Source organism: Manis pentadactyla, chromosome 4, assembly GCF_030020395.1.
Source record: "Manis pentadactyla isolate mManPen7 chromosome 4, mManPen7.hap1, whole genome shotgun sequence".
NCBI lineage: Eukaryota > Metazoa > Chordata > Mammalia > Pholidota > Manidae > Manis > Manis pentadactyla.
In genome coordinates this window covers 38515323-38542096 of record NC_080022.1, presented here as the reverse complement: position 1 = coordinate 38542096, position 26774 = coordinate 38515323, and the positions used below count along the sequence as shown (strand labels likewise).

Here is a 26774-nt window from a genome sequence, read left to right as displayed (position 1 = left end):
ATAAAGACCATTTCTTTTTTGTCTTTGTCCCAATACTTATTAGCACAGGGTCTGGCACAGAAAAAGTGGCGCAGGAAATATGTTTTCAGTGATTGACTCTAAACCTGTGCTTTCAAAATAAGTTTTTTTTAATGCTTTTATATACTAGTGCCCATTGTGTGCAAAAATCTGGGCTAGATGCTTTCTTCTGTATGCTCTCTCATTTAATTGTATCTAATACCCTAGGAGGTAAGTCTTTCTACCCCACAGATAAGGGAACCAAACTTCAAAGAAGGCAAGTGACTTTCTCAGGCCTGCACAATTAATGGGCTGTGGAGCTGGGATTTGAACTCAGGTTTGTCTGATTTCAAAGCTCAGATCACCCTACTACATTCTGCTGCCTTTTCTTTCATCTTTGTTTCAGTCAAGCCTCTTTGGGAGTCCAGACTGCCTCAGCTATGCCTAGAGCAACTGCCCAAAAGGGGTTGGGTTCATGCTTTGGCCAGTGTTAGAGAATCAACAGCATCCCTTAAAGGGGGTGGGGAACAGAGGGTAGTAGAGAGGGGAAGTGTGGACATGGTAGCCAGATTAGAGAGAGAACTTCAAGGGCAAGGAGAACCTAAGAGAGAAGAATTGGGAGGTCCACTCACCACCCCCTCTCCAAGAAGAAGAGGCTTCTTCTTGATGTTAAACCTTGAAAACGATTAAGTACATGTGTCTCTAGGACTAGGTAAGCTAATGCCCTTGGCATGGAAAAGATCACCTTTTACTAAAGACTTTTTCTCCTATAATCAAGGGAAAGCATGGTAATGTAGGGCAGAGAGAAGGCCCACTGGAAGGTGGGTTCCAGGACTGATTTGATCGAAAACAAACTCTTTGACTTGGAAAAATCATTGTCCTTCTGGCCTCAGTTTCATCATTTCCAGAATGAGAGGTTTGGGCTATAACTTGTCTGAAGTCACTTATTCTTGGTTCTCTGCTTCTATAGAATCTGTTTCCGTTTTATAACTCTATTTTAAAGCATTTAGTACATTGCCAAGACAAGAAGAAGAAAAAAGAGCCTTGAGGATGAAATTTCTCTGTGCCAAGGAGAAGGTTTTTTTGGTTTTTTTTTCTTTTCCCTTTTTTGTATGCAAAGCTCTGCTTTGCTTCTTCTGTGTCTGTTTTTTCATTCTGGTAACCGTCACAAGTTTTCTTAGCGGCAACAAGCACTCTGACATGGCCTTTCCTTTTCTTCATATGAAAGATTTGGACTTGCTCAGAAAGTTAAAACTATGTGGACAGTGCTTATCTGGCTCCTGTGCTAATGAATCTGTTATGTGCTCTTGCCATTTCTGGTCCAAACAGAGAGATGAAAGAGGAAAGGGTGCATAGGTCCTGCTTTTTTAGCTTGGGGCAGTTCTGCAGCCCCCTTGCCAAGTGTAAGCATGGTGATTTCATTTCCCACTCTGCTTTCAGCCTCTTGAAAGTGTGCAGGCCCTAAGTGAACATTCCCTGGCAGACTCTCTTCCTTGGACATTGAGTATCTCAAGTGGAAAAAATATACCTCGTTGTTTGTGCAGTTGCTGCCACCTGGGGAGTGGCGAGAGTCAGAGGGATAGAGTTTTTAACATTTCTTCTTTAAAGGTCACAGCAGCAGCAAAGGGTTGGCTTGGAAAAATGAATGTTCCTCTTGCCAAGAGTCCCTGTCCCAGCTGACTCCAAAGCTGATGAGTCTGGCTGCCAGAGGACCACAGAGTTCTTCCCCTGGTGACTCGGAGTTACTGATAACTGTTTGCATATTCCAACAGCACATTTAAATCTATAAGCCTAGTGTATATATATCTCCCTCCCCTGCCTTTCATGAATTTTCTTTGCATCTTGTTCCCTCTGGAATTAAGGGACAGGATTTGGATTTTCCATTTGAGTACGTACTCTACGAAACCACAGTGGGTGCTATCAGATGTATCAGCTAGCACGAAGAGGAATACAGCCTCCCAGATTCTGCTTGGAGTTGGCAATAGAAATTGACATACCTACTGAATTACAAATAGTGTGCCAGGGACCACTAGAGGCAACATAGAATGGGAACTTCACACCAGGTTTGAATCCAAGGCATCACTTGGACCCTCACTTTCACTCTCTGCACCTCAGTTGATGCATCTGTCAAACAGATTAAAAAAAAAATTACTTTCCAAAGTTGTTATGAGGATTGCAGGTGAGCATCTAGCATTACCGAGGACAGAGTCAAGTTTAGTCCTTTACTTTGTCCCTACCTCTCTTTTACATATATTATTTTATTAACTCCTCTCAACAGTCCTAAAAGATAAGCTTAGTTTCCCATTTTATAGATAAGAAAACTCAGTCTGCCTGGTTCTCCCCTGTACCCCAAGTATTAAGCAAAGTTTCTGATATATAATAAGCCCTCAGCAAGTAGTTTATTAGTAAATGAATGAATGAATGAGTAAGGCTTCTTACAGAAGTTAAGACTCTTGCCCAAATTTTCAGACCTAGCATCCCAGACGAGTTAAGACATAAGGCAGAGCATCACAGAAAAATTCATACAAGAAGACAAAAAAAGAACCCAAGAAATGGGAACAGAAAAGCATAACATAATTCCTCTTTTTTTTTATGATTGAGAACACTGTGTTTCACAATTCCAAAGTCATCTCTTAAAATATACAAAATCTGAACATAACTTTAAAAGCAGACAATAAAACCCCAAACTCAGCCTAAGTCCCCAGGCGTCACAAGATAAAAGTAGAGCTCTTACTAAGATTGCAGCTTCTTGAAACAAGGCATTGCCCAGGAAGAGGAGGTGGGTAGCATCTCTGCAGTAATACGGCCCAGTCTTTGGGGCAGGGGGGAAGATACTTGACCCCAAAATAACTGGCTTATGCTATCCTTGCCATTACCCTGTGATGTCCTGAAAGGAAAAGGTAACAGAGACTCTATCAGAAGATAAGAATGGAAAAGAGAACTTACAGACATTGGAACCTACTGTGTGTGAGGCATTGTGCCAGCCAGGCACTTTACATGCATAGTGTCTTGGACCCCATGGCAGCTTTATCAGACTCCGACAGTTGAAAACCTGAGAGTTGGAGATTTGCTCAAGGTCCCACGGTAACTTGGTGATGGAGCAATCATTGAACCCAAGTCAGAGATGAAAGCCTGTGCACTTTTCATATCATCTCATAACCTCTTCTGTGCTATGCAACCTCCCCAGATGGGTGTCAGAGCCAGAAGGAGAGCTCAGCGATTGGAAACTTTTTGATGGCCCAGCAATGTGGCAAGATGTGCTAGCAGGGTAGAGAGAGGGGCCTGGCCAGTTACCTACTCTGCCTACCAGTTGAGTTCAGTTTCTCCCTGGCCACTTCCTCTAGAGTCTCACATACCCTTGTGTCTTTCTCCCATCCATCCTATGTTTTAGAAAAATGCCACATTCTTAACTGATCATCTCTTTTCCCTCTATTCTTGCTATTTCTTTTCCATGATAATAAAGATATGCCTGCAAGAAGGGGAGTTAGGGCTTTGATATTCTGTACTTCAATTCCCCCACCACCAGGACTAATGGACCGCATGAAAAAGAACTATCAACAGAAAATATGTATTGTATATATGAGTCATTTTCCATCATAATATAAAAATTTAGAGGTCGAAGACTTTTTTTGGTTATCATAATAGATGGCCCTATTGCGCTACTAAATAAAGAAACTGGTTTGGAGTAAATAAAAGAAAATTTATACTGTGCATTGGATCTGGTACACTCCCCCCCACCCCCCACCATCACCACTACAGCACAAGATTTTAAAAAATCAATGGATTCCAGGGTGCTGTTTGCAATCTGCCTGCCAGGTCACAGCTGCACCAGTCAAGGTGGTCTGGACATCCGCAGAGAACCAGCTTATGACCTTTTGAGGGTGGATCTGCTACCATCTTCCCATCCTAGCTAGCAGGGCACAGATCACCCTCACTGAGGCAAGAGTCAAGACTCAAAGGCAGACAGAAATGGGGTAGAAGTCCATGGTTGGGGCTCTAGAGTCCAGTAGTCTGAAGTGGAATCCCAGCTCTGCTATTTACCCTATACCACATTGGTCATGTTACCTAATATCCATCTGCCTTTGTTCCCTCAACTTTAAAATAAGGTTAATTCTACCTGCCACCCAGGATTGTTTTGAAGATTAAATGAGAAATATGTGTAAAGCCCAGCATGAAGTAAGCAGCCCATAAAGGTTCACTGTTATTTTTTCTACTCTTATTCATTCAAGCAGTAGCAGGGGGAGAATAGGGGTGGAGGAAGTGACACTTCTTACAGAGACATCTCTGACCAGAACTCCCCGAGCCTCGACAGTTCTGGTTCAGAGGAGCCTCCACCCAGACCAAGCAGAAACCAGTGATTCCCAGCAGGTTCCAGCTCACTGGCCATCAACAGGAGGCATGAGACTGTGGAAATCTGAGCAGTTAGAAACCTCAGAGTGCTTGAAGAATTCAGGGTCTCTGGAGTAAGAGGACATGATGACTTACTGTTTGGAGCACTAAACCCCAGAAAATGTAGTCAAATCATCAGTACTCGCAGAATCATTGGCTACTCAAATTATGAATGCTTGGAATGATAGATACTGGACTTCCCCATGAGGTCTAATTTTTCAGATTTCTAGGTGGAGGTTCAAGCCTCTAGGAAAAGAGGAGCTAGGATCAAACTCTACAGCCAACTCAGTTCCTCAGGTCCTCAGAAACCCTGAGGTAAAGCCTGTATCAAAACATCCCTTGAAACCCAGGCTTTGGATCAAGAAACTGAGGTTCAAGTCTTCTCTGTGTGATTATAAACAACTTCTATCACCTCTCTAAGTCTTAGTTTCCTCATCAGAAAACTGGAGATAATAATAGCATCAACCCTTGTGGGGTGTTTTGAAAAGACTAAAAGAACTAACATGTAAAGCGACCAGCACAGCAGCTCTCATAGAAATGAAGAATTGTTAGTTCCATTCTCATTCATCTGATTTTGTACTGAACTTATGGTGCATTAGGAGACATTCATAAGAGAATCAGAGTTGTTCCTGGTTCGCTATGTGCACTTGAAATGACTTAAACCTCTGAGTGAACATAGTGCCTCTTTGCGCCTCTGACCCACACCCAGAATGGCAGCCCAGAGTTACCACACAAAACCCTGAGAGTAAGTGACATTGTAGGGTGCACTCTGGCCCTGGAAGACCTGTGAAGGGCAGGCATTCTGAGAACAGAGTGTTTGAGGCGAGAGCTTAAGATGAGCTTGAGATGGTAGCCAGAGAGCTAGCAGGTGATATTTGAAGGTAGGTTGCCCTGTTACGTCCCAAATAATGTTGGAATCGTCATTCAGAAGAGGGTGAAGCAACTACCTCTGAGTAGGGGGGTCAGTGAGTCAATGACTCCCAGCAAACAGCCAGGTAAGAAGGAAGTCTAGCCTTGCAGGACAAGGCCCATGGGCTGTGTCAGTGAGGTTCCTGATACTATTATACTATTATATTATTATTGTGTTAGGGTATGTCAGTTATTTGTGATTGTCAAATTGACTGTTTTTCTGCTGTGTACATTTTTCTTTAATTATTTCCATTTTGTGGTCCCTTTGTATTTAGAAAAATATTTTGAAAATGTCAGCCTGTCTAGTGGTGCTAAGGGAAAATTACAAAAGGAAATTTTATTGTTTTGCAGGCCAGATTGTGGGAGCTAGACTTGGTAGGGGCCCAGAAACAGAGAGACACTCACAAGAGGAAAGTGAGACTCAGAGGGACAGAATAAGGCCCTTGGTACTTTTCTCCATCCTCACCTTTGGAGAGTTTTCTTTCCTCCAGGGCCTATGTGTCAGATATGCACTCATTCAACAGGGGTGTTTTTGAGGTCTCTCTGTGCCAGGGTGCTAGGAGACAGCAATGAAGATAACAATAGGGTCTCTTCTCTAGTGGAGCTTTCAGTCTAGGGGAAGAGACAGACAATAGCAGAACAAATAGATAGTATGCACTACAACAAACTCCATGAAGAGAAATTTAAGGAGCTGTGGAAATACGCAACAGGGACCTCAAGCTAGTCTATGGATGGCACTGGGAGAAGCAAGTCAGGGAGGACTTTCCTGAGGAAGTGACATTTCAGCTAAAAAGTAACAGAGTGAGTTAATTTAATAAAGGAAACCAGAAACAGTATCTAAAACTAATTGTCTCCTAATTGAAATTCATAATTGAGGCAAGTTGCATTCTTCCAAGGTAAGGCAATTTCTTTTTGTTCCTTTTCTAATTCAGCCAATTCAAAGCTCATTCTCTTGTGACAATCTCTTCTACTCATAAACTACTTTTGGTCTTCAACAACTGGAGATCCATTTGTTTTTTGTTGCCTATATAGAATATATACTCCTAGAGTAACATGTCTGGGTTCAGATCATCCATGACACCATGTCCTGTGTGTGACCCACATACGATCCTAACACAGCTAGATCTGATTGGTTGGACCCAACCATTACCTACTTAATCTGAAAATTGAGCTGAGATGCACATTCCTAAAGCATCTGCCGCTTCAGTATTTTATATTTTACATAATCCATACAAGTTTTTATTTCTTCTAAAAGAATACTCAACAAAGTCAATTTGGAAGAATAAATGGCTCCAAACATGGTAACTTGGAAGTTTTTGCTGCAGGTATGGGCAAGGCCCCATAGCCTCTGGCTCTTGAACGTGTGAGATCTGGGCTTCTTTGCTGCCTGGGACCTGTGCCCACAGGCTCTGGTTTAACGGGGATAGCACTTGTGTGGAAGTGTTGTGGGGTGCTTGTTGGATAATTATCAGCATTATTCAGCTCATTATATTCAATTTGATTCGATCAACATGTATTGGACACCCAACTATCCACATGGGGATGAGAGCTCTCATAATAACTATAATAATAATCATGATAATAACAATACGAGCAATTATCATTTATTGAGGACCCACTTCATGTCAGGCATGATGCTAAGCTTTTTATATGGATTATCTCATTTAATCCTCATAACAACCCTAGAAAGCTGTATTAATATTCCCATGAAAAAAGGGATTCCTAGGGATATTAAGTAACTTGTCTATGGCCACACACTTAGCAAGGATAGGCCATACGTATTAAGCCAGGATTTGGAGCCAGAGCCTAAGACTACATAATAACCTGTCCTCATTCCACATTAGTATGTCATTTTACAGATGAAGAAATTATTGTGCCTCAGAAAGGTCTCATAGACATTTCAGAACCCTGTATACTTTCCCTGAAAATGATATCTATGGCTTACTGAGTAATTCCTATGTGACTAGCATGCTGCCTTAAAATCCTCCAACTTAGAGGCGCTCAACCTTGTCTGATAGCAGAATAATCAGAGAACTAAAAAAAGAAGAAGAAAGTCATTGCCCAAGCCCTATCCCCAGACCAACTGAATCAGGATCTTGAGGAATAGGACCTGGGAGTGGAATACTTTTTCAGTTCCCCAGATGACCCAGATATACAGAAAGGATGGAAAGGAAATCTCCTGCCCTAATTCTTACAACACCTTAGAAGATAAACATTAATAGCCTCACTTTATAGGTAAGAAAACTGAAGCCAGGGAGATGAACTACCTTACCCAAAGTAACAGCAAAAATATTTTAACTCCTAATCTGATTCTGAAGTCTGTATTCCTTTGGTCTTCCAAGCTGTCACCTACCTGAGAAGTTGGCATTCTCCTTAACTCCGGGTAAGGTTTGAGCTTGTACTCAACATGCAACTCCTCTCTTTCCTTCCTTCCCCTCTCTACTGCTCCACTCTTCCTGTGCCCCAAACCCCACAACCAAACTCAGCCAGAGTTCATCATCAGGAGTTCAAGTGAGTGCACTGGGTTGGTGCCCCTGCTTTGGGGTACAGGACCCAACTCAGGATAATGTCCACGATGGGCCTCCAAGCAGATCCAGATCCTATCCTTCTGGCTATCTAACAACATCCCTTCCTTGGGATCTACCTGAAGAGAAAAATCTACCTGAAAAGACAGTGACCCTGAGCACCCAGCACAGCAAGTCACTTTTATGGGAGGGAAAAAAAAAGCAGAGACAAAAGAAATATCACAGGAAAAAAAGGCAAAATCATGAAAAAATGTGGTCAATCATTAGCAGAGAGGTTGCGAAGACACGCTCCAATTGCTTTAAAAATTCACAGAACCCAGGTCTCCTTAAAATAGTTTTGCAAAGTACATTGAGAATTCCATGCAGTAATATGAAACATAAGTCCCGCTGCTGCCACTGAACATGCTTCAGCTGGCTAAACTGAAGAAGCTTGACATTAACCCAAGGCTCTGCAAAACTCAACAGGAAAACACAATGGAGACTCAGTTGCAAAGCTGCCCCAGATGTGTACATTTTCTGCTCCATTAAAGTGAGTTGGATGAAAAGCAAAGTACATTTGGCCTGCAGGAAGAGGGAGTCAGGGGAGGGGCAGGCAAGGACAGTCAGCTTCATCGCAGGCCTCCCAGTCCCGAGTCTTGCCTCCCCTGCCATTCTTTCCCCATACTGCGTCTAGAGTAAACCATCTAAAATGCAAGTATGACGACAGCCTTCCAAGACTCCTAGAGCCAAACTGCTTTGCTGTTTTCTCAACTCTATAATGGGGTTAAAAGTACCCACTTCAAGGCTTTGGTGTGAAATTGAGCTCATGCATGATTTGTAATAAGCTTTGAAGGAAAAATAGCACAGTTATCATCACTAAAACCAGTCATATGAGGAGAAATAGGTGAAGGAATTAAAGACATCTGGGTGGAAGACAGGCAAGACCCTAAGGAGACAGGATCCCAAGTTTTCCCACATCTGAAGAGCTAACATGAGACTCTTCATGTTGAACCTAGTGTAGCAGCTACAATTTGAAAGATTCTGCCTCAGTGTAAGGAAGACCTTTCTAAAATCCATAGTGCCCAAAAGTTAAGGGGTGGTAGTAAACTACCTGACATGAGAACTGCGTAAGAGATATCTAGATGACCATTTGGCAGACATTGAAGAGGGAATTCAACCATGATTTGGTTGAACTTGACCTTTTTAACTGCCTCTTTAAGTCTGAGATCTGTACTTTTAAACTGTCTTTGCTTGCCAATCAGTGAATCCACTGCTTGAGTTGCTGGTGTGTGTAAAGCTGGGGCTACAATCTCAGGGTCAAAGAGGTACTCTGACTCCGTTTTCACAGGCAGAGGAGGCATGTAGTAGGTTCTGCATGAAGCTGGGTTAAAAGACTGATTGTATGAGTCACATGAGAGACAGAAACTCTGTTGCCCCAAGGCTGTCCAAAGGTGTCTCTTTGAGCATCCTATACCTGCTATTCCTTCTCTAGAATCCATTCTGTTCACCTACCTGCAAAATCTGTTTGAGTCTGCATTTACTCTGTTGCCATCCTCATCATTGTTGGTCCTTTTGTTTTCTCTGGGTTCTTGGGAAATGGAACTACCCCCTTATGAGAATTATTTATATTGACTTGGGTGGGGAATTTGTTTGAACCTGAGATATTTATATGCTCATGAATGTGTCTGTCTCCCAAGGAGTAGAATCGGTCTTCTACCCTTTGGTCACCGGGAATACGAAAGACAGAGTTTGTATTCAGCTCCAGCTCTGCAAAGAAAGGACAGACTTTCAGAAAAATCATGCAAGAGGTTTGCTAATGCTCTCTCTGTCATTCTTTAATACATTCGTTTTATAAGCATTGATTCCTGTGCTGGGAACCTAGGATGCTGAGGTCACTCAGCCTTTTTGGTCCTCCTTCAAAGAGCTCATTCTAATGAGGGAAGATAATGGTGTTGGGACAAAATAGTCGAGAGGGACTGACTGCCTGTGCTTGTGGAGTATGAGTGGGTGGCGAAGGCTTCACAGGGGAGATGACAGCTGAGCTGATCGTCAGGGGAAGCTGAGGTCACTGTGCACTCTGGGAGGAAGAACTTCCCAGGATGAGGGCAGAACAGCACAAAGGCTTGGGACCTGGTAAAACTTGCTGTCTTGGGAAATTTCAAATAGTGTAATGTGTCTGGAGTTTACTGTGTCCAAGAAGGTGGTTTAGAGAGGAGACTGGTAATGTATTTGGGGATCACCCTCATTTAGGTGGGATAGGAGATTGGCCATGGTGCTACTTGGAATTATTTGCAAACAGCTTGGAGTTTCATGGATTTTCATTAAGTAGGGCCAACTCTGCATGTTCCAACTTGTGAGTTATAAGAAGTCTTGCTACATATTGCTTCCCATTGACCACCATAAGACTGTATTCTTAAAAGAAAAACTCATTTAAGATTGATCCAAAGAAATCATAATCATGAAGGTAAGTCTGCTGGAACAACTCAGGGTGGTGCTGCTTTTTTCTACAAGTGTGTGAGGCTATGTACAACCAAAATCTGCATCAGGACAGCTTGTGGTCGTGTCTGGCTGGCTGTCACCACATAAATAACCAGAGACTTGCTTAACGGGAACTTGATCTGACCCATACATTTGGATCTGGGAGGACTGTGTTAATGAGGGTCACCTGTATAATATTCTCCCCAAATCACTGTGAAATAATTTGGGGGTTTGGGCTTATCTACTTCATTAGAGTAGCTGGTCTGAAATGTGAGCACAGTGGTTTTAAAAAAATAATGCTTAATGTTTTCTGAGTATAAAGTAAGACCTGCTTATTGTGGAAAATAAATGTAAATGTAAAGAAGTAAATGTAAAACACAAAAGAAAACAAAATTGCCCACCACTATTAAGAAACAACATTTTGGTGCATCTACTTTGTTTTTTTACAGAATTTAAATGAATTTTTATAAAAATACAGTATTTAATTGAGTCTGCCACCTCCATCAAGTATTCCTCTATGAGAACACTTTCCTCACTATAACATTATGACTTATACTTTTTTAATACTCCCAGGCCAGATGGTAAGGGTTTTGAGGACAGCACATGTGTGATACTCATTGAGTAACCTGATTTTGGCACAGAATTCCAAAACCGAGACTCAAGTTCTGATACACTGCCTGACACTGCAAGGAATCCAGGTGTTTGTCCTGTCTGCTCATCTCTCCACCTGTAGCACCCAGCCCAGAGTAGTCCATACCCAACTAGCGAGTAGTACATACCCAATGAGCATTGGTTGCTTGAGTAAAAGAATGAATGACTGGATGGCTGGGCGACTGTGGACTTTCATTTATTATTATTCTTCACCCAAAATTCATTGAGCCCCCCCAAGTGTCAGGCCTAGGGCCGGAAATGGGGGCATAAGAAGTCATACTTGATAAAAAAAAAAAAAAAAAGCCCGCCCTGTAAGAGGCATCAGGTGAGGGTGCTGACCGCCTCTGATGTCCGATGGGTTTCTGTGAGTTTGCAGCCCAGTTGGCCTCTTTCAGCTGTCGTCCCTGACCTGTTTGGGAGGATCCAAGCCCCTGCAGGCTCTTTTCTTCTGCCTGTGGTATTAGGGACAGAGCAATGGCTGGTATTCCACAGTTCCATTCCTGAACTTCCTAAGGCGCTCAGAAAAGCCCAGCTAGCCCTGGACTTGACTTCCTCAGAGCACAGCTCCAGTCCTTGCTTCCCTTCAACTGGTCCCAATTCAGAGGCACACATGCCGTGGAGAGGTGCTCCAGTGGAGGAAGACTACAGGGGAGAGGGGCACCCTCTGGCTGACAGCAGCCCTTGACAACCCTCCATCACCCTAGCCAGCTGGTTCAACTGGAAATCCCAGATAAGCCCCTGTTCTGGTCAGAACTAGTTTGGCAGCTCTGAGGAACGTTTCTAGCTGACTGACCCTCCCCACAGGGGGAGCTGGCAATTTTGCAAAAAGAAAGAGAGAGAGAGAGAGAGAGGCAGGGAGGGAGAAGGGGAGAATGGAAGGAAAGAATGAAGAAAAAGTGAAAAGAGCTGAGAGGAGTGGCTGCAATTATCTGAAACACTCCAAAATTCTGCTCGCGTGCAAGTGCAAGTTTACACTTAGGAATCCAAACAAGACTGTGCCCCCGCCCTGCATTCACCCTCTCTCGCTCTCTTCTCCCCTTTGCAATGCAGTTTTGTTGCAGAGGAATGCAATTTGTTTTGCAGAGAGATTGTTGAAGCAATATAATCCTCCCTGCAGCACGACTTTTTGTGAATGCATTTTTTTGCCCTCCTCCCCTGCATTGCTATTGTTGCTGTTATTAGTATTATTACTATTGTAATTCAGTCTCTCTGCCCTTTTCTCTCCCGACTCGAATCGCGCTCCGGCTGTGATTGCTCGGGTCTGACTTTGCTAGTGGCGGTGCGCTTCCAAACCCCCTCACCCGCCCCCCGCCCCGCTCTCCCCCCTCCCTCTCTTTTCCGCGCCCAGGCGAGAGCAGCCGATTGGCAGAGCAGTGCTTTCAGGAACAATAACAGTGGGGGGAAGCCCGGGCCCCGGGGAGCCACCCCGCCCCCCGGCCCGGCCGCGAGGCTCGCGCCCCCCGCCGGGTCCCCACCTCCGCGCCCGCCCCGCGGGTTGACCTGCCGAGCCGGCCCGCCCCGGCGCCCACCATGTACGCCTTTGTGCGGTTCCTGGAGGACAACGTCTGCTACGCGCTGCCCGTGTCGTGCGTGCGCGACTTCAGCCCCCGCTCGCGGCTGGATTTTGACAACCAGAAGGTGTACGCCGTGTACCGGGGCCCGGAGGAGCTGGGCGCCGGGCCCGAGAGCCCCCCGCGCGCCCCTCGCGACTGGGGCGCGCTGCTGCTCCACAAGGCCCAGATCCTGGCGCTGGCAGGTGAGCGAAGGGGCCGGCAGGGACGGTGGGACCCGGGGAGGGGGCCGGGCGCCGGGGCGGAGGGGGCTGGGGGGGCCTCTGCTCGCTCAGGCCTCCTGCTCCTGCGCCCTAGGCTTTTCTTTGGGGGCCGGGGTGTCTCTAAAAGGCCAGACCAGTTAAAAATACCGGATGGCCCCCTTTGTCTTCCGCGCCTCCCAGACACTCCGCGCTGTCAGTCCGTCTCCATCTCTCTGAATGTGTCTGTCTTCCTCTTTCTGCTGCTGTCTACGTTCCTGGCTCCTTCACTTTCCCTTTCTCTCTCCGCCAGTTAGTAGCTTCCTTTCTGCCTCTCATCTTCTTTTTACCTCTCTCCCAGTCCTTCCCTCTCTGCCCCTCTGGTCTCCTTAAGTTTCTCTGTCTTAAGGCCCTTGGTACCTCCTGGGAGTGAGGAGGCAAGGCCAGTATTGTCAGGCTTCTAGCTGGGAGGCCCTCTTCACAGAGAGAAGCTGTGACATCCTTGCCCCAAACGGGCCATCACTGGATAGGATGAGGAGGCCTTGATTACTGAGCCCTGGGTGTCACCCTGTCCTGCCTCTGGCTAGGTGGCAGAAGTAAAGAGGCAGTGGCCCTCAGCATCTCTCCATCTCCACACCCCTTTTGAATCTCTCAGTGGGCTGGCTCCCTGAGTGAGAGCTGAGGATCAGGAAAGAGTTTCTATAAGTTAGGTTAAGACCCAGCCTCTCATTCCTACTTTCCCAGGGCCCTGAGAAATAGGCAAGGCAAGGCAAGTGGTCTCATCCCCATTTGACAGATGAAGATACTGAGGTTCAGTTGGTGATAGGACAAGAAAACAGCCCTTCAGCCTCCTGCACCAAGTTCCTTCTGCCATATTGAAGTACCTTTTCCTTTGTGAAGAGAAGTCCGTGGACCCTCTTTCCCACTAGTTTTAGGAGGCTTGTGTACAGATATGCAAGGAAGAGTATCACTTCCGTTTTGAGGAGCAGCTTTTTAGCTGCTGCCAGTAAGGAAGGTGTACCTTAGAGTAGGCAGAGAGAGTAAGCCACCCTGCCCTCTATTTGGAAGCAAACACCAGGGACTAGGAACTGAATGAAGGTATTGCTTGTATTTTGTAGTTTTGAGATTTTCTGGGTTTTTTTCCAACTTCCTTCGCTTTCTGACATTTAGCCTCAAAGATTAATCCAGCATGCATCATACTTACATTTGGCACAAAAGGAAGCACATTTGGCTTGAAACAGAGAAGTGACTTGCCTAGGGTCCCGTGGCAAATTAGCAGTAGATTAGAGCTCTGGCTCATGACTCTCGTTCCTCTCCACCACATCATGTTGCCACAGGGAAGTGGGTTTGCCTGGAGTTGAGGACTGAAAGAAAAACTGGACACAGAGCAGTGCCTAGGGCCCTTTTTGACAGACTATTTCCTCACCACCTCCCTGACAAGCCCTGAGGCACAGGGGTGTAAATCACTTGGAACACAACACCTGGGACACCTAGGGCCAGAAAGCTGAGAGTGAGTGTAAGTATGTGGAAAAGGGAAACCTTTGTACCTGATGAGGTTTTATTTTGTTTGCTTGCTTGCTTTTAATTACCTGAGGGAAGGGACTAGGAGATTATTCCCCAAGAGTATAGGTTTGAGGAAGTTGTAACTAGATTGTAACCTTAGCTCGCCTTTGGCTAGAAGGAGAGAAAGCACACTTCTTGATCATTGTATATACTTATAGATCTGGAAGGGCTTAGGAGAGGGCAAGTGGTATGTGTCAAAAGGAGTTGGTGGTACATATGTGGCGTAGTGTGTAACGGCTGTTTTCCTCCTTCAGAGATTGTTCATTCATCCATTTGTTCATTCAGCAAATATAAACACTGTGCTTGGCTCTTCAGACACTGCAGAGAGGCTGTTAGGCAGATGGCAGCCCCCTCTGACTCTGATTTTAAAAACCAATGGAACTCCTCATAAGTAAGATATATGTAGTTAGTGGTCTGAGGACCATGAATCTTGAATCCATAGAGTATTCATCCTCCACGTTGGAATGTTGATAAATCTCTGAGATTATTAAAAACAACAACAACAAAAAACCCTAGGCAGCATCTGGAAATTGGCAGAGTAGATCCAGTTTGAGCAAAGTGAGTTGAAAAGCGCTTTTCCCCGCTTCTCTCCCCTTTTTTTCTCAGGAGGAGAAAGTGGGGGGTGGGGAGGAAAGAAACAACTTGAGGTTGCCTAGACCACATTTTGAATTCAATCAGCGGGTTAATTTTTAAATTAGAGCCCCTGACCTGGCTGCAGACCTGATTGGAAGGCCGGGGTGGGTTTGAGGATTCGTTTATCCTGGAAGAACTCTGGTTCGTGTCTTCAAACCCCATCTTGACTTGAATGTAATGGCTCTGGGAATCGCTTGCAGTGACTTCATCTAAAAGAGCTCATCTTCTGGCATCTCCTAGATGTAAATATTACTGTGTTGTGGCACCAAAGGTGAGGAGGTGAGCCTTCAGTGGGGAGGCAGAGATGGCTTTCTGTTGGCAAGGTAGCCGTGAGTAATCGAACTCACTCTGGCACCAAAGGCATGGTTTCAGAGGCAGCTTCAGGGCCGCGTTCTGGCTTTGGGTCAGAAGTGTGTTCCTTTACTGAGTATTTGCCCGGGTCAACCCAGAGCTGTCTCTAAGTGTACTTCTTCTTGTACCCAGGAGCTGTCCAAGCCACTGCTGTGGGACTTCACATTTGTCCAGCCTGTAGGGGTTTACATCATGGTTTCAGTGTGTGTCAGACTCTGGTATACAAACCCTCTTCTCAACAAATTGCAATTTCAGTTGGAGGAAGAACAAACAAATCCACCTCTATGGGAAGTCTTCCTATGTGCCGGTGCTTTTTCTCTGTTTGTCTCCCCTGGGACCCTGTTGGTGGGGACTGTTATTATTCCCTTTTATACATGAGGACACTGAGGCTCAGAGACTTGCCTACAGCCTCACAGCTAGTAAACGGCAAAGCTAGACCTGCAACACAGGTCTCCCAGTGCCACAGCCCTGCTTAGCAATCTCCCCTGTAAAGTAGCTGACGTTCCCATCAGCCGTAGAACACGCTGGGAAGGACTGAAAGGAAATGCAAGAACTGTCAGGGAGCTTACAGCTCAAGGCAAGTTTGGGTGCCAGTGGGCAGGTGAGTTTCTGGGTTTTCAAGCCCATTCTGTTCTTCCTCTTCTTCTCTTACCAGCCTCAGTCCTGCAGAGCCCCACATCTTGCCTTCTCCACCTTCAACTGTCATTTTCCTAAGGAAATCTCAAAGGGGCGCCCGTCCTCCATGGCACGGTCCACATAACTCAAGCCTTGGCTGACCTTTGGACTGTGGTCTCTCCTTACTCTCATTTATTTGACAAACAGGTTGTAAAAGTGAAAGCTACCCATTTGGAGAGCTCACCATTATCTAACTGCAATGCAGCCTGCTACTGGGTCTCATGGGAGTGAATTTTGTGTTGTTGTTGTTTTTACGGGGCCCAAACTGGTTTCTCTAGGCTCAGAGTCTTGAAATTCTGTGCCATTCTAACAGGACACCTATGCTCTGTTATTATTGTTTGGGTGTGCTAAATTCCTTCTGTTGTCAAAAATCCCCTTAATACTTCCCATATGCCAGGCCCAGTGATGTAAGGAGTGAATGTACGATGCACCAACACGTCCACAGTGGCAGAGTTGAACTGACAGCAGGATCGAGGGGAGGCCAGAGTGAACTTTTCAAGCTCTGTAGTGTAGAGTTCCTGTTGGGGGCCCGAGTGATAAGGAATGGGCACCTTCCTCAGGGAGTGTGTAGTCTTAAGGCTACATGTAAGGGCTAAATACAGATAGAGCCAGGTACTGGCGGAGCACAGAGAGGCCCAGGTCTAGGTGGCTTTGCAGCTTACCTTTTAAGTATTTCCAGCTCCGCTACCGCTGCCTTTGCCTGTCTGGCCTTTACTCATCTAACCCAGAGCAGCAGCCCTCTAACTGATGACCCTGTCTCCAATCTGTTTTCCAAACTACTGTCAGAGTAATGTTCTAAAACATAGTCTTAGTCAATTCACTTCTCTCCTTAGATTAGCTTCTTCCTGGAACCTTCAGAGGGCCCCAGCCCCACCTTACTTCTCCAGCTCCACCCACCCTTTGCACTTTCCCTAGACCTGAAGTATTTCATGCCAGTTTGAGAACATCCCCTCAGGCACTCCTTTGAGCGAACCAGGGTGGATTAATCATTGTCCAACACTGGGCCTCTGCCCAGGGAGCTCCCCTTCCTGTGGAGAAGGCAGACATATGACATGTGTGCAGTCAGGGAGCTGAGGGCTGTGATAGAGGAGTGGACAAAAGACGCTGGGAGCATCCTGCTTCCCGTCCCACCCTCTGCCCCCAAGGGAGACTCTCCCTCCTCAGGGCTCTCTCTGTTAACTTTGCTTGTTCTTGCTTATGGATCTTAGTATTTTGTGTCCTGTTTTGGTTCATCCTGAATGTGCCTATCTTCCTACCAGACAGGGGCCTGCCTCCCTGGTCTCTGCAGCCACAGTGCCCAGCACACAGCCCTCACTAGTCAGCCCACGTTGAACTCAACGATCTTCGGAAAGACACGTGCATTTTTTTATGCTTGAGGGGAGAAGGTAGGGAGGACAGGAACCTCTGTAGCAGTAACTTGTTTTTCAGAACAGAAACCTGCAGTGGGATTTTGAGGTTTCATTCAACTTTGTTCATCTGGAAAGAGTCAACATTCTTTATCACTTCTCCTAGAAGAAACCCCACACTTGGGGGAAATAGCTTCCAAAGCCACGTTCTTCTTGCTTTGGTAATTTTAGCTCATTCAGGGCTCAGGTCCCAGCTTGGCATTGTGGGCCCAAATAGATCATTTGCTCCAGAAATGTTTTGGAACTCCTACAAAGTTAGCAGCGAAGCAGGGGACTAGCCGATTTCATATGCAAAGATTGTTGCATGTCATCAGTGGAAGACTGCCAACAAAAGGATTCGTTTTGTTTTTTTTTTCCTTAAAGCGAGTGAAAACTTTTAATTTAGGTTTTGACATGTTCTGCTGATATATGTTGGAGCAAAGATTAGAACTTGCCTGCTGTCATCTGTTGCAGATTTTACTAAAATGTTAACCATTGAAGGTTCAGTCTAATGTGATTTGTTTTGTTCAAGAACCACATATTTGTTACAACTAAAAAGTATGTGCTACAGAGCACTTCAGAGTCTGGTTCACAAGATGAAAGAAAGAATTGCCCCAGGCAAGCTGAGATCTTGCTCTTTTGTGTGGTGTTTTGTTATTCAAGAACACCCTGGATTTTTATTTTTAAAAGCACACCAGAAAAGTGGAATTCAAATTTAGATCTTTGATTCCCAAAACTAATCTCTTTCCACTGTGCCTACCTGCTTTGTCTTATAAACTCCTTAGACAGAGCTGTGTGTACTCTTCATTTTAAATTGCTCACTGAAAGAGTGTTCATTTAAGTTCTGCAGGTACAGAGTATGCTAAGTGGGCAGCCTTCTCCTGGAGAGAAATGCCAGAGGAGGAACAGACATTGTTTTGCCTTCAAAGATTAATTTACTAAATATTAAGCTCTCACCTGGGACCAGGTTCAGTGCTAGGACTTTCCATATACTCAGTCTACATCCTTGTGAGAGAGGGCTTCTTGTTTTATCTGGGAGAAGAGAACCACTTAAACAACTGTTGAGTGGGTGTTCTGGGTACCAGGCAGGTGCTAGGCAGTGGGCTAAGGCGTCCCAGTAGAGACGTGTGAATAGTTCAGTCCAAGGCAGCAGTGGTGGTGATAGGTCCCAGGTGGGTCAGGAAAGGAGGGGCCATGGGATTCGGGAACCCACTGGCTGTGGTGAGCAGGTGATGCTGACATGGTGATCTGGGCTCGCCTTCCTCCAGGGGCAGCACTGGAAGAGTTGTTGGTTGGAAAGGGAGGTGATGAGTTCAGTTTGGGACAAGTTGAATCTTCTGGGTCCTAGGACATCTGGGCAGATAGATCCTCCAGGAGAGCAGTTAGGCACGTGGTCCGAGATTCAGGGATGCGCTCTGACATGGGGCTGAAGATCCGAATGTGGAAATCATTAGCTATGCGAATGGTGAGGTCACAGTGGGAGAGGATGCAGGGAGAATCACGCAGGGCAGAAGGCTTCAGAACATCAGCTTTTAAGGGCACAGCCAAGGAAGAGCCCAAAAATGGTGACTGGGAAGAAGCAGCAAGAGGTGGATGGAGACTCGAGCGATCCCCGGGAGGGAGGGGTGTCCTGGGAATCGCACGAGGAGAGCCGTCTTTGGGTCCCAGACCTAGTCTTGTGTTTCTTTCTCATAACTGTGCAGCAACTACTTTTTCCTCTGAGCTTCTTGGTGAGAGGACAACCGGACACATAAACAGGAGGAGAAAAGAACTGAATGGGATGATACTTTGGTAGTTTTCAGTGTCTGGCTTTTGTCCCAATGGAGGAAGGATCAGACCTGTTCTTTGGGGTCCAGAAAGCAGTGTGAACCAGAGAGTGGAATTCATAGGGTTGGTGAGAGCAGTATAATAATATCAGAGAGAGCAAATGAGCAATGGAAAGGGCTTCCAGCATGGCGAGGAGCTCCCTGTCACCAGAGCTAGCAATCAGGTCAGGGATCTTCTGGAAAGGAATCCTGCCCTGTGGGTGAATTTGGTTAGATGACCTCTGGGTCACTTAAGCATCACAGGAAATTATAAAGAGCTAAAAGAAGATAGGCTTTGAAGTCAGACAGCCTGGGTTCAAATCGTGACCCAGATACTTACGAGCTGTGTGACCTGAGGGAGAGTACTTCACTTCTCTGAGTTTCAGGTACTCATCTGTAACACAGGGATAGTAATCAGCTAGTTGCCCACTGTGCTTTAGCAAGGGGTTATGGAAAAGTGTCTGGCACATAATAGGTGCTCATCAAATACAGGCAGCTGTTAAGGACTACAGTGGGTAAGAGTTGCTGAGCGAACAACATGCTTAATTGTAGGTATCACCATTTATGGAGAGGAGTGACTTAGAGGAACAAGTACATGTATGGAGCAGACAAGTTTAAAATTTAACTTATGTGTTTTAAATCTTCCTGGGATTTAACTTCAGCATGAAAGGCTTACCATCTGCCCCGATGTCGTGGCCCTCTGTGACCCTATGCTGGGGCCACTTATGACCCTGGTAGATGAGCCAGCTGGGTAAAGTTCCTAGAGTCATGTATGCCCCAGCCCTGTGCCAAGGCCAGTGAGCTGGGGGGAGTGAAGACAGGAGCCCTGCTGACCCTGGCTAGTAATTCCTTCTCCTCCTTTCTGGATGGCCTTAGCAGGACATTTCTTCCCATGTGCCCACCTGGAGGGCCTCGATCATCCACTGTTACCCTGAAGCACAGAGAAGAAAGAGACTGGGAATTCCCTGTGGCTGGCTGGTGGGCACATAGCTGGAAGGACTTGTGGAGGTTTTCTAGTCAAGTCCCTATGTTTTACAGCAAAGTCACCTCCCAGAGGAAGTGACTGGTCATCCAGAGAGTTAGTTATAGAGCCAGGCCTCGAACCAATGACTCCTGATTTCTTCCTGCTGTACCACAGCAGGGCACTCCTCCTTTTGTTGTCTTGGCTGGATGCAGGCCGTGAAACTTGAGAATTTTGTCTGCTTTGGATTTTATAAAAACAAAGATCATAGGCCAGAGAATGCAATGTGTATGTCTCATCTGTGGTGTGCCTGTTTTTAATGCAAACATAAAACATCACAGGATTTTCATACAGATGAAAAACTTGAAACTTGTATAGTGATTAGTTTGATTTGGGAATTTATCACAGCATTGTCTTGGTATAGACAAGGTCTCAAAAGAAAGGGAACTACTTTGGGAGTTACATTGACCCGCTCACCATTGTTCATATGCCTTTTAGTTCAGTTGAGGAGGTTATAGCAACTGCATCATTTTTCTCTTATCCCTGAAGATAATTAGGTGATAGGAACAGGGCTGGAGTGTCATGCAGACCTGACTTGAAATTCTGGCTCTGCTATTTAATAGCTCTATGTCTTAGGCAAGTCACTTCACTTCTTTGATCCTCGGTTTCTGCTTCAATATAATTTTATGGGGATTAACTATTAATGTTAGTAAAGAATTTGGCATGGGGCCTGACACATAGTAGGTGCTCACCCAGTATTTTTTGAATGGATGAATGCAATTAGCTGATATCATCGTAGCTGGAAAGGAGGAGGAGATAACGATGCCAAAATAGTGCTACTTTTCTTTTCCCTGGAAACAAAAGAATCAAGAACTCAGAATTAGTGAAGCTTGTCTCTTCAGAGGCTACATATATTTCTGTTTATACTAAAATTGATTATTTGGTCTTCAGCTTGGAGTAGTTACAAAGGCAGGTTAACTAGAGAGAGTTTTCCTCACCCTTCTGTCCTCTGCTAGTTTCTTCTATGGTTTCCTGTATCTCAAAGCCAGAAGCATCCTCCAAGCCACATTAAAATGCTGCATGGAGTTATTTGCTATCTTGGATGATCCACACCACCATTCACCTTCATTAATGGGGCCAGTCAGGAGTTACAGCTTCTTGTCACCCTCTGTTCAGTCTCCTCCTCACACCTCTCCATCTTGCTGTCCACTGCCACATTAATCTTCCTAAAACATCTCTTCTATCATGTCTCCATCTGTGTCAGATACCTGCAGTGGTTCTCTTTGCCCTGGGATAAAAGCCACGCACATAACCTATGGGGTACCTCAGAGCCACTGTTCATCAAACACCTACGACAAGAAAGTGACTGTGCTTGGTTTTGTTTTTGTTTTTGTTTTTTATGATTTATGTTACTTTTATTTATTTATTTATTTATTTATTTTTGAGAGGGCATCTCTCATATTTATTGATCAAATGGTTGTTAACAACAATAAAATTCTGTATAGGGGACTCAATGCACAATCATTAATCCACCCCAAGCCTAATTCTCGTCAGTCTCCAATCTTCTGAAGCATAACAAACAAGTTCTTACATGGTGAACAAATTCTTACATAGTGAATAAGTTCTTACATGGTGAACAGTACAAGGGCAGTCATCACAGAAACTTTCGGTTTTGATCACGCATTATGAACTATAAACAATCAGGTCAAATATGAATATTCATTTGATTTTTATACTTGATTTATATGTGAATCCCACATTTCTCCCTTATTATTATTATTATTTTTTTTTTAATAAAATGCTGAGGTGGTAGGTAGATGCAAGATAAAGGTAGAAAACATAGTTTAGTGTTGTAAGAGAGCAAATGTAGATGATCAGGTGTGTGCCTGTAGACTAAGTGTTAATCCACTGTGCTTGGTTCTTTACATGCAATATCTTTTGAAAAACAGTTGATTATCCCCACTTTACAAATAATGAAACTGAGTCTCAGACAGGCTAAGTAGCTTGCCCAGATTCCCACAGTTAATACGTAGCAGAGCCAGGATTCCAAACAAGGACCACCTCAAAAGACTGGGCTGCTTTTATTAGCTACTGGGCCTCCTTCTCCCAACCATTTCTTCCACTTTTTATGATGACTATGATTATTCAGGGTTCTTCTGTGGATGAGATAGGGATGTGAGGCATCACCCTCAATTTGGGATTAGGATTAGGAAGGTCCAGAGACTAGAGGTTTGCCCCACATAAGGAAGCATCTCTCAGGAAGTCAAATCCTGCATTCTGGTTGGGGTTCTTGGTACGTAGTGGGTTTAAGGGCCCAAAGGACAAGGGCCACTTAGCATAGTGCTCAACCCAGATCAGAGCTCAGGAAATGTACACTGACTGCAGAGAAGGATGAGTGGAGCCCCAGGTCTTCCTGGACCCTCATCCAGGGAGCACAGGTCAGGGAGAAGGCTGATGAGCTTTAGGATGGAGCCAGGAGGTAGTTAGCCTCAGAAGAGCCTCCAGATCCCCCTGGCCAAATGTCAAGGCCCCTAGGTCAGGAGGCATGTGGTCAGAGGGACTGTCTGCTTCTGCTCCTTTCTGGAACTCATTCCCGTCACCTCAGCCCTTCCTGTACTGCTCAGCTTATCTTTTCAAAGAACCCATTCGAGCCCTGAGGCCTGGCTACAACCTGTTCCTGTGGTGCCTGGTGATGGTGTCCAGGGACTTGCTGAGGACACAGGTATATGGCAGGAGGGCAGGTGTGAAGCGGTCGGTCTTCTGCTTGAACGTCAGACTGGGGAATTTGAATGTCCTTGTATCTATAGCCATCATTCATTCAGTCAGCATTTATTCTGTCTCTACCATGTTTCAGGAATGTGTATAGAGAGAAGAGAGCATGGGTTGGGAGGCAGAGAGACCTCCGTCACATCTGTCTCTGCACCTTCCCATCTGGGTGGCTTTAGGCCTTCTTGAGTCTCATTTCTTCTCCTGTGGGAAAAAAAATGTGGCTAACAATACTTAATTGCAGGGTTGTTGTGAAGTGTATTAATATATGAAGAAGAGCCTTATAATAGCATCTGATAGGTAGTAGATATTCTACAAATGGTAGCCTACTTTTTAATTTAAGTATAATTCACATAACACTGGGGAAGGGAGCCCTCAAAATTCACCATATTAACTATTTTAGGGTATGTCATTCTTAGTATATTCAGTCATTCTTAGTATATTCACAATGTGGAACCGTCTTCACTAATTCCAGAACATTCTCATCACCCAAAAAGAAATCCCTGTGACCTGTTAAGCAGTCATTTCTCATTGCTCCCACCCCCCCATCAGCAAACCTGAATCTGCAAACATTAATCTACATAAGAAACATTTTCATAATGTCTGATGACTTTGAGCAGCTTTGCCTATTCTGGACGTGTCATATAAATGGAATCATATAATATGTGGCCTTTTTGTGGCTCCTTTCACTGAGCATGTTTTTGCTATTAATCCATGTTGTAACATATCTCAGTACTTCATTTCTTTTTATAGTTCAATGATATTCCCTTTCCATGGATATACTGAAATTTTTGCTTATTAGTTCATCAGTTGATGGACAATTGGGTTGTTTCCACCTTTTGACTATTATGAATAATATTGCTGTGTACATTTCTGCACAAGTGTTGGTAGACATGTTTTCATTTCTTTTGGATATATACCTAGGAGTGGAACTTCTGGGTCATATGATAATTTTATGTTTAACGTTCTGAGGAACCGCCAAACTGTTGTCCACAGTGGTGGCCCCATTTTACGTTCCTGCCAGCAATGTTTGAGGGTTCCCGTTTCTCCACATCCTCCCAACACATATTTTTCTTCTCTTTTCTTTTCTTAATTACAACCATCTAGTGAGTATGAAGTGGTTATTTCATTGTATTTTTGAATTTCATTTCCCTGTCTGATGACTTTGAGCAGCTTTTCATAAGCTTATTGTTGTAGCTTCTCTTCATTATTCTTTCATAAAATATTTTTGTTTGAGGGGTCCCTGTTGAATGGCCAGGCCTGTGATATGAGCCCCGCCCTGAGGCTACTCAACTCCACTGGGGAAGGGAGCCCTCAAAGCAGATGATTGCAACACAGAAGAAAGTGAGCTGCTGAGGACTGTGCAGTGTGATGGGACCTTTGAGGAAGGAAGAGGAGATGAGTGGAGGCTGAGTGGAGTTTGTCAGGCAGACAAAAAAGGACAGGGGCCCTCCAGTTAGATGGGAGAGGATGGAGCCTTGGGTAGCTGGTGGGGCGGGGCCTCCTGTCACTAGGTGGGGAGCGCAGGGTTCCCAAATGCCGTCCTTCCAAGTCCAGCCGCTGGCCAGTCAGTCCAGGCTCCACCTCGAGAAGCAAGCTTGCGGCAGGCCCTCAGCGAGCAGCGGGCTCTGCTGGGCTTTGTTCCCCACCGTCTGTCCAGGCTCTGTTGCTTTCAAGGCACATTACTCTGCTGATTTGATGCCTGCTTGAGGTAGATGCTACATCTCCATTTCCACAGAACAATAAAAACAATGCTGACAAAGCAGCTCACCTACAAGTGGTACAACTGTACTTGGAATCCAAGTTGTCTGACTCCCTAGTTTTTTCGACATCTGTAGGCCGAACCTCAGCTCTTCTTACCTTGGCATTCAAGGCCATTTGTCCTCTAAGCCCAAATGCCTTTAACTTCCTTTCATACCACTTTGTCCTACCTGTAACTGAACCATCTTTTATAACCACTCCAGTGTAAATATTTTCTCAGCCTTCCTCTTTTGGCCTTTGTTCTTTACTCTTTTTGTGTGGTCCTTGGATGGCTGTCCAAGTGCCATTCACTCTGCTTAAGTTTTTAACATACAGAATTGATCATATTCACAGTATCCTGGCAATGTGAGTGAAAGTTATTTACTTCAAGTCATAAATTTGGAAATAGGATCAGAGAAGTATAGTAACTTACCCAACATCACCCAGGACATAAGGAGTCTATCTTAACTGCTGCCTGCTCTCAAAGGCCTGCCATGGTTACACTAACTGCAGTGATCTCCTTTGTTGCTGAGACCGTATTGCAGTTACTTTCCCCTTAATTCAAACTCAGTATATGAGACCTTGGGTTATCTTTTTGGTGGGTTCTTATCTCGTGTCCCCCAAGTGGCTGCTCAATCTCTGTGTCTCCAGGGCCCAGACTAGATTTTATAGGTGTAACTTCTCAGTACATGTTAGGCTGAGGCATAGTACACAAGACTCCAGACCCTGGTTGTACAGTCTAGGTTCTCGTACTGTTCACACTGTAACACTGACTTCTGTGACCCTGCACAGTGGCGAGCTCTCCAGAATGGAAACCCTGCCTATCGTGCTCCTGTGTCCCTGGGCCTCATGAGTGGTTGGACGCATGGACTTTGTCATTTGGAATCTCAGTTTCCTCATCTGTATTTTGAAATCATTGAATGAGATGGTCTGAGGATCATTCTTAGTTCCCACATCACCTAGTTCCTGGGACTCTGAATGATTGCTTCTCACACACCAGCAGGACCCTAAGCTACAGGTTCAGTTCAGGGCAGCGGAACATTGTTTGCCATTTCTAATCCAGTGGCTGCTTCTCAATCTTTGCCCTTGAATTTGTCAGACTGAAGATTAGCCCCGAAGCTTTGCCCCAACACATTCAAAGAGTCCCGCTTACCCCCTATATGTCTCTCTGTTACTCTTTCTGTTTTTTTCACAAGTGAAAACACCCACCTTATAAAGGATAACTTCATTTAGAGCACTTTCTTTAGCTATTACATTTTAGCAGCTTTTTGACTTAAGAGTCAACCATGATTTGTAGGAGGGAGCTTTTGCTCTTTTAGAAAGACCACAGTCCCCACATTGTTTATGCCTTAGCCATTGGATGTGTTTTAGAGGCACAAAGAGAACAAGAACAAGCCTTTCTTGGGAAAATAAAACCTGAGGATTGCTCCTCCAGGAAGCGGAAAAGGCCATTTTCAACTCTGATCAGGAGGGGATCGTTGTCAAAGACTGTTGTCTTTTTTTCCTGGGAAGTTCCCTTGCACTCCATCCCCTTCTTAAGTCATCCCTTTGGTTTTTAAATTATATCTGTATTCACTTTATCCTTAGGGAAATAAAATGATTCTGAGCACGTTGATGGTAGCAGTTCCACATCCTGCTCGCTGAGTGCCTAGTGTGTGCCAGGCACTGTGCAGCGACTTGCAGCAGTCATCAGTTATCAGTGTCATCCCCACCACTCCGTTACAGAGGAGGCACCTGCGTTCAGTGAGACTGGGGCCTTGCCCCTCCTTACTTGTCATGTAGGAGCTGGGGCTCCGTCCATTCCGAAGACCATTTGGGAAGATTTGGCATTTGACTACTTCCTGGAATAGTTATGCACGTATAAGCTTCCTTCTCAGCTTAACTAACAAGTTGTGAGGAGAGAAGCCTGGCCTGGGGGAAGTGTGAGAAAATGTTTAACACACACATACATGTGCACACACAGTCACACTCACACATAAAGACCTTCAGAGACTAGATTTAACCAGCTACCGGCCGTGTGCCACATCCAGTATTGGGCAACATGCTGGCAACTGCACTTAGGATATAGCTGTGGGAACCTTTGAGGAGTATAAGAAATAATAATTCCTAGAGTCTTGGTTCAAGCCCAGAAAATAAAACTCCAGGGTATTCACCACAAGTGGTCAGTTCCAGAGCAGGTTCAAGTTTATGGAGCTCTCATGAGTTTTTACTCTTGAC

At 45.0% G+C, this 26774-nt stretch overlaps 2 protein-coding genes across 6 annotated transcripts in view; both read left to right on the top strand.

Moving 5' to 3' along the window:
• Positions 1-26774, top strand: part of AGBL4 (AGBL carboxypeptidase 4) — a 1371246-nt gene that overhangs the window by 1137290 nt on the left and 207182 nt on the right. The gene's annotated exons all lie outside the window — the stretch shown is intronic.
• BEND5 (BEN domain containing 5) overlaps positions 12281-26774 on the top strand; it is a 47137-nt gene continuing 32643 nt past the window's right edge. The window contains exon 1 of one of the 4 annotated variants that reach the window (XM_036892952.2): positions 12281-12684. In XM_036892952.2, the coding sequence (XP_036748847.1) occupies positions 12459-12684 (226 nt within the window). In that variant the 5' untranslated portion in view covers positions 12281-12458. Of the gene's footprint in view, positions 12685-14992; positions 15146-26774 lie in introns of those variants that run through there. The other 3 variants (XM_036892955.2, XM_036892954.2, XM_057500193.1) reach the window with 3 other exon arrangements.